The following is an 8,337-nucleotide window of genomic DNA, read 5'->3' on the forward strand; positions in this document are numbered from 1 at the left end:
GCAAATGTTTTAAGCAGCGGATGCCCTTCCAGCTGCAACCCATCTCTGGGAAACATCCATACACACTCATACACTACGAACAATTTAGCCTACCCAGTTCACCTGTACAGCATGTCTTTGGACGTGTGAGGGAAACCGGAGCACCCGGAGATAACCCACGCGATAGCGGGGAGAACGTTCAAACTCCACACAGAAACACCAACTGATGCAGCCGAGGCTCGAACCAGCGACCTTCTTGCTGTAAGGCGATAGCACCACCTACTGCGCCACCGAGTCGCTGCTAGAAAGGCATCCGCTGCGTAAAACATATGCTGGATAAGTTGGCAGTTCATTCCGCTGTGGCGACCCCTGATTAACAAAGGGACTAAGCAGAAAAGAAAATGAATGAATGAATGAATGGACTGTTCTTATTGAATGAATGTTGTTCTTATTTTCATAGTTCTCTCATCCTTACTGCTGTTTCTTATTGCCGTCTTGTTCTATATAGTTTTCAGTTTTATAGACTCCAAAACTGTCCGCATAAGTACACAAAGTACATATAACTCTGGTTATCTATACCTTGAACAGAATTTTCTACATAAAAAATATATTACTTACTGTATGTGTAATAAATAATAATATTTCTTACATCTTTTGTTTTTGTCTATTTCAGACCAATATATATGGCAAATAAGACAAAGCTTTGTATGGAGTTCCTGTGCATATATTTAGGCCTATTTTTTTTCTTTAAGCTGACACTTTTAAGCTGTAACAAAAATATAACAGAGAACATATACCTATTATAACAAGCACTAATGTGTCTAAAGAAGAAGGTAATGACTGTGTGAACAAGGAAAAATGGGTAACATAAATCTTAAATAAGTACATTTTTGGCACAAATTGAGCCTCAATGAATTGCTATAATTTTTTGTTTACGCACACACACACACCCACCCACCAACTATCTTATACCTAAATTCTGAAGGGTTTCTTTGTATTACCAAAAGAAGTCTTATGCTTACCAAGTCTACATTTAATAAGAAATATTGTTTCAATTTAAGTGAACTGGTTTCTATTTTTTAATTTGTGGCAGTATGAACTTTGCTTCACCATCATGAGTTAAACTGGAGATGAAAATTGTCTGTGAAATTGTTTTCTGATTTGAATATGAACCATTTATTATTTTTTAGAATTACAGATTTTAATATTTATTCATTTTCCTTCAGCTAAGTCTTTATAACGCCACAGCTGAATGAACCACCAACTTATCCAGCATATGTTTTACGCAGCGGATGCCCTTCCAGCCGCAACCCAGTACTGGAAAACACTCATTCACACACGCACACATACACAGACATACAGACAATTTAGTTCATCCAATTCACCTATACTACATGTCTTTGGACTGTGGGGGAAAACCTACTCGAACATGGGGAGAACATGCAAACTCTGCACATGCCAACTGACCCAGCCAGGACTCGAACCAGTGACCTTCTTGCTGTGAGGTGTCAGTGCTAGTTACTAAACCACCCTACTGCCAGATTTGTATTTAATTTTATTAATTAGTTTAAATATAATAGGATGTATATTATAATTACTTTTTATTTATTTATTTTTACAGAGGAATGAGACAAAATTACACATGAAACTCTTCATCACTTGATGTCTTCAGTCATCTGTTAAGTGTTGTGAAAAGGAATGGCAACATTACAAAGTGGCAAATGCTGTTTCAACTGTTTTTGAAATGTGTAGCAAGAACCAAATTTGAAATGCATGTTTAAGGAAATAATCATAGAGAACACGTTAAATAATGTTTGTTGTATTGTCTGCGATGAAATACAAGTCAAAGTAAATTAAGAAATCACTTCTTTCTTTTTTATTTGCGTTTTCCAAACTGTCCCAACTTTTCTGATTTGGGGTTGTAGAATACAGTCATGTCTCACAATAATGCTTGAATTTACAGTTATTTGAATTGTGTGATTTAGATGTACAGCAATATTGTAAGAGCAACAATGGCAGCAGCAACAGCAGAGTTATAACAGTAACATCAGCACTAATGGGAACAATACTAGCTGTGACACTACTGTTATAGTCCTAAATAAAGTGCCAGTGGTAAACACAATGATTGTGTCAAACATTTGTTTGTAATCTCATAAAACTCTTTTCAGCCTGGTCTCTCTCTCTCCCATTCCATCTACTTCATTTGATCATAAACCAATATTTGTGTTTTTAGCAGCCCTGCTGAAACGAACAAACATTAGAAGCCATCACGGCATTTTTAATGGTTATAATGGAAATTGCATTGGTTTTAATGGAAACTGGACATTTTTGCCTGCTATTAGTGACAGGCTAAAACCAATACATCCTAATGTAATATGTCTTACACTCTTCGCTGTAAAAAATGTAGGATTCAACACAATTCATTTATGTTGTCCTAACACAAATTGATCAAGTTAACTTGACAATTTTAAGTGGAACATGAAACAATTAAGTTGTCCAAAGAAAAAATAATCGCAATAATTGTGTTGTTTCAGCTCATTTTAAATCAGTAGTTTAAACCAGCGCCAAAAATATTTTTTAATGTAGAAAAAAATCATTCATTCATTCTTCTTTGGCTTAGTCACTTATTTATCAGGGGTTACCACAGTGGAATGAACCGACAACTATTCCGGCATATGTTTCACGCAGCGAATGGCCTTCCTGCCACAACACAGTATTGGAAATCACTCATACACACACACTCTCATACACTACGGCCAATTTAGTTCATCCAAGTCACCTATAGCGCATGTCTTTGTACTCTGGTGGAAACCGGAGCACCTGGAAGAAACCCACGCAAACAGGGAGAACATGCAAACTCCACACAAAAATGCCAACTGGCCTAGCTGGGACTCGAACTAGCGACCTTCTTGCTGTGAGGCGACAGTGCTAACTACTGAGCCACTTTGCCACCATGTCGAAAACATTCAAATGTAATGTTTGAAATGATATATGTAGTGGAAACCATTAGAAATGTGATGGTTTGTTGTTGTTGTTGTTATTGTTTTTTTTCCAGGCTGCTGTTTCAGACAACCGTGACAGAGATGTAGCACAATGTCATCAGCATGACCGTAAGAGCCACAGCAACTGCTACTCCCACGACCCACAAAAATACCCCACCGACCTTTGTAGAGCATGGCAGCATGTGTCTGTCAGCCCAACACACAGCTAAATCCTGTGTGAATTCCTCGATGGATGCTCACATATACACAGATGAGCTCCACAGCTGCTCTTTAAAGGATTTGGATCATACACGAGAGGGCAAAGCCGTGAGCTCACAGTTCCTATTAGCATCTCCACATCTAATGATGCATCCAATCAGGCCAGTAGGACAAAATAGAGAGCTGTGGGAACAATCCTGGAGCTACAGTATCTTAAGTTGATGGTGCCTCTATGCCAGGTAACAGTAAACCAGACTGGCTGACACTGCAGAAACATGTGCGCATGATGTGTTTTACCACCAGAGGGCGCCACAAAACACTCTTTCTAGGACCTGAAATGAGTCTAATCCTAATTGTAGCATCACAACTGGCATGTTTCCAGTGAAAACACATCTTTTCATAAAGCAGATCACATCTAATTCAAGGCACTAATCCAGAGTTGGGCCCTCCAGATGACTGCACTCTACAAGTGAATGCATCATCATAGTTTTCCAAATGGGCACACTTTTACATACTTTTAAATGCTGGTGAAAGTCCTCAACCATCCTCAAAAGAGGTTAAAGCTTTTTTTTCCAAATTCATTTATCATGTTTTGTGCACATAGAATATTATATACATACAAAAATAAGTAATACACTGTTCTGCTTTTTCACAACTTAGAACCAATGACCATAAAAAACAATATAGTTATTAATAACAATATATATATATATATATATATATACAATATATATATATATATATATATATATATATATATATATATACAATATATATATATATATATACACACACACAGTGGTGTAAAGTAACTAATTACAAATACTCAAATTACTGTAATTTAGTTTTTCTCATGAATTGTAATTTAAAAAAATGGGTATTTTTACTTTCCCTTTAGTACATTTTCAGTGCAGTATCTGTACTTTTACTCCACTACTTTCCTTCAAACAGCAGTCACTACTTTATTTTGTCTTGTCTATGGGGATTAGAAAAATCAGTCCTGCGAGTCCAATCAAATCACACATAGAAGGTAAATCGCATCATAATGAACTACCTCAAGACATGGGCGATTTATAATTGCAGCAAACTGTTTGGAAGTATTCAAAGTGTCCAAGAAGATGTCCAAAGTCTTTACACCGACGTTGGATTTTGGTTACTTTCTAAAAACCTAAAATCGACCAAATACATCATTATTGGACCTCAAAATAACGTTGTCCTTAGACGCTGGCTAGATGTTGAATTTTGGTCACCTGACGTCACAACCTAAATCTAACCTAATATTAACGTCTTATGAAGTTGTGTGCCTACTGGGCAATAACTAGATTCACTACAGAATGTTATGTTTACACACATCCACAAATTATAAGTAAACGCATCAGTTTTTAACAGCGTAATACTCACTAATCTTGAGTACTTTTGAAAGGGTTACTTTTTACTCATACTTTGAGTAATATTTACAACTGATACTTTTTACTCGCACTATATTTTTAGGCAAGTAATGGTATTTTTACTTGAGTATGATTTTTCAGTACTCTTTCCACCAGTTTACGTATATATATATATATATATATATATATATATATATATATATATATATATATATATATATATATATATAATTTATTTATTTATTTATATGTATATAAATAAAATAAAAATATACAGTTGAAGTCAGAATTATTAGCCCCCATTTCTTTTTCTGCCCAATTTCTGTTTAACGGAGAGAAGATATATATATATAATATATGTATAATATATATATAATAAATAACAATAAAAACTAACAATAAAAATGTCTGCTCAATAAGATAAATACTGTGAATATGATTCAACAAAGGTTTCCATGTTTTGTAAAAAGATTTTAAAGACCCTCTTAATGAAAACCTAATTTTTTTCCTACTTTAAACACAAAACAGTTTCTTTCTCCAGCAGTCATATGAAGGTGGAGATGTTTGTTTCCAAAAGAGGCTGAAACTTTTTAGTCAGTACTTTATCAACACATTTTCGTCAAACATTTTTCTCTAATGTTCTTATAAATTATTAAGTTCTGCGATGAGTCCTAGCAATTAAACAATGTTGCTCTATTGTTGTTTATTTTGATTGCTTCTTTTGTCTGTTATTCTTACAAATTGCATAAGGATTTGACTTTGTGTCAACATTTCTGTTACAAACACTATTTTATGTTTTTAAAAACACTCAGGTGCTCCAACACTATCACTTTCTAATATATATTTTCTATTAGTTTTTAATTGCTCTACTGCTTTTTCACTCCCACTTTATAATCTATTTTCTACTTTTTTAATTGAAAAATAAATCTAACACTAACATTCTTTTATCTGTTGTTTTCTTTATATATTTATGTTAAATGGCATGGATCTTTTTACACTAACAAACCATTTTGTATTTTAGATTACTTTCTATTATATTTTTCCTTAAATAAAACTTGTTCTGAAGTTGTAAAAATTAAATCCATCTCTCTGTACCCACACACACAAAGAAACACACATAAATATATTTAACCCTTGACCACAAAACATACAGTGTGTGTGTCATGTTGCATGGGTATATTTTTAGCAATAACCAAAATTTCTATATTTTTTAATTAATATATATATATTTACCGGTGGCGCAGAAAGTGGCGATGTCACCTCACAGCAAGAAGGTCACTGGTTCGAGCCTCGGCTATGTCAGTTAGAATTTCTGAGTTTGCATGTTCTTCTCGTGTTCGTGTGAGTTTCCCCCACAGTCCAAAGACATGCGTTATAGGTGAATTGGGTAAGCTAAATTGGCCATAGTGTATGTGTGTGAATGAGAGTGTATGGGTGTTTCCCGGTGATGAGTTGCAGCTGGAAGGGCATCTGCTGTGCAAAACATATGCTGGATAAGTTGGCGGTTCGTTCTGCTGTGGCAACCCCTGATTAATAAAGGGACTTAGCAGAAAAGAAAAAGAACGAATGAATATAAATGTATTCATTTTCCTTCGACTTAGTCCCTTATTTATCAGGGGTCGCCCCAGCGGAATGAACCACCAATTATTTCAGCATATGCAATCCAGTACTGGGAAAAACTCATAAACACTCATTCACACACACTCCTACACTATGACCAAGTTAGTTCATCCAATTCACCTTTACCGCATGTCTTTGGACTATGAGGAAAACCGGAGCGCATATATATATATATATATATGTGTGTGTGTGTGTGTGTGTGTGTGTATACATATACACAGTTGAAGTCAGAATTATTAGCCCCCCTTTGAATTTTTTTTCTTTTTTAAACATTTCCCAAATGATGTTTAACAGAGCAAGGAAATTTTCACAGTAAGTCTGATAATATTTTTTCTTCTGGAGAAAGTCTTTTTTTTTATTTCAGCTAGAATAAAAACAGTTTTTAATTTTTTAAAAATCCATTTTAAGGTCAAAATTATTAGCCCCTTTAAGCTATTTTTTTTTCCGATAGTCTACAGAACAAACCATCATTATACAATAACTTGCCTAACTACTCTAACCCTATTTGTGGGCCTTAGAAGTCTCTTACTCACACAAATGCACACACACAGAAATTGTACACTGCTTTAGACAAAAAAACTTTTCGTTTTTGTTGTTTGATTCGTTCAGCTGTTCTCATTTGTAAGTAAAAAAGTTTTGATAAAAGCATCCGCCTAATGACTAAATGTAACTGTAATTAAATGAGATCATTTAAGCACATTCAACAGTGTTTGTCTTTTCATCAGTTTATTACTAAAATAGGTTTTCTGTAGGGTTGTTTCATTTAGAGCTGGCTTATTGTTTGTATAAAGAGCTGACGGATGTGGGGATTTGATTTAGTTGAAGCGGACACGGCGAATTGAGCCAACGGTGCTGTTCTGAGCACCCCAGTCGGAGAAGCTGTTGTAGTCCTTCTTCTCCAGAATGTAATGTGCTCCTCTGTAGTTTGGCTCCTGATACGCCACCCAGCTGCAGTCACGAGGAAGAGATGGGAGATATGAAGCATTCATAATGGCAACAGCAAATGGAAAAAATATGGAAGTGCTTCGACACAAGTGGACATGTACTTACGTTCCACCCATAATTCTCATGGAGGACACTCTGTTCAGACTGTGACGGGTCATCAGGTTGGGAATGTCATCATGAAGCTCTGTTTTCCTGCCTGAAAAACCCGCCCTCTCAAACAGCTGTGCACGGGGAGAGTTGGTGTCCTAGACCACAAATTGCATGCAAAAAGCATATTACAAATTAAAGAAGTGTTTATTTTACAACCAGGATACAAATACAAAAAAATTGAAGTAATTATTTCGTAAGAATGATGTTTTAACTAAAACCGTGTGTCTGACCTGTTTCACAGCCCGAACAGAGGAGATGTGGTCACCCTGAGCACACCATTTATCGGTGCAGTTGTACTCCCCTCTTTCAGACATGTCCCACAGGTACTGACGCCCCTGGAAGTTCTCATGTTCATATGCCACCCATCTACACACAAAAGCATATATGGACAGACTTGTATTGGCAAAATGTCATTATATAAGATTGAAATGTTCATATGAATTCATATGAAATCTTTTTTAAATATATGAAATATTCACAATCAAAATGTGGAGTAATGTATCAATTTAAGAATTTGGGTATGACTTGTATGCTGTGCACTGGTTTTAACATTTTCAGTAATTTTTAAACACTCCTGTTTACCACTGCAAAAAAATATTACTGTCTTTTTAAAACAATTGATCATTTCAGAGGTAGGAAAAGGGCTTATTCTGTGTGCTTTTCCAATTGTTAGATTGATGAAGCATGATGCTAAAAATTATAGGACCAATGTTCAATTTCCAGCAAAGTTGACGTCTGTATGAACTGATATATATGTACATATGTGAATTTACTGAAATGAACATGTTGTAAATGTTAAGGGCTAGTTTATGTTAAAAATGGGCTAAAGTGCAGTTCTGCACAGCTGCTTTAAACTATAAAATTAACAGTTTTTTAGCATTTTAAACCATTAAATTACCCATGGACATCAAAAACTTCACAATTGCTTTGAAACTTTATACACATGTTCATGAAGCTAAATGGAAAAAACTGAAATATAATACAAAAGTTAAGGTAACGCTGTATTTTGTATGGTCCTCAACGGATAATCTGCAAACTATAAGAAAGTTTGCAAC

At 35.1% G+C, this 8,337-nt stretch overlaps 1 protein-coding gene across 1 annotated transcript in view; it reads right to left on the reverse strand.

Annotated features, from left to right (window-relative positions):
* Positions 1–6,989: 6,989 nt before the first annotated feature.
* Positions 6,990–8,337, reverse strand: part of crybgx (crystallin beta gamma X) — a 2,571-nt gene continuing 1,223 nt past the window's right edge. The window contains exons 4-6 of the mRNA XM_056461689.1: positions 7,513–7,648; positions 7,238–7,377; positions 6,990–7,135 (exon numbers count right to left, since the gene is read on the reverse strand). Of these exons, the coding sequence (XP_056317664.1) occupies positions 7,003–7,135; positions 7,238–7,377; positions 7,513–7,648 (409 nt within the window). The 3' untranslated portion in view covers positions 6,990–7,002. The remainder of the gene's footprint in view (positions 7,136–7,237; positions 7,378–7,512; positions 7,649–8,337) is intronic.

Source organism: Danio aesculapii, chromosome 7, assembly GCF_903798145.1.
Source record: "Danio aesculapii chromosome 7, fDanAes4.1, whole genome shotgun sequence".
In the NCBI taxonomy this organism is placed as follows: Eukaryota; Metazoa; Chordata; class Actinopteri; order Cypriniformes; family Danionidae; genus Danio; species Danio aesculapii.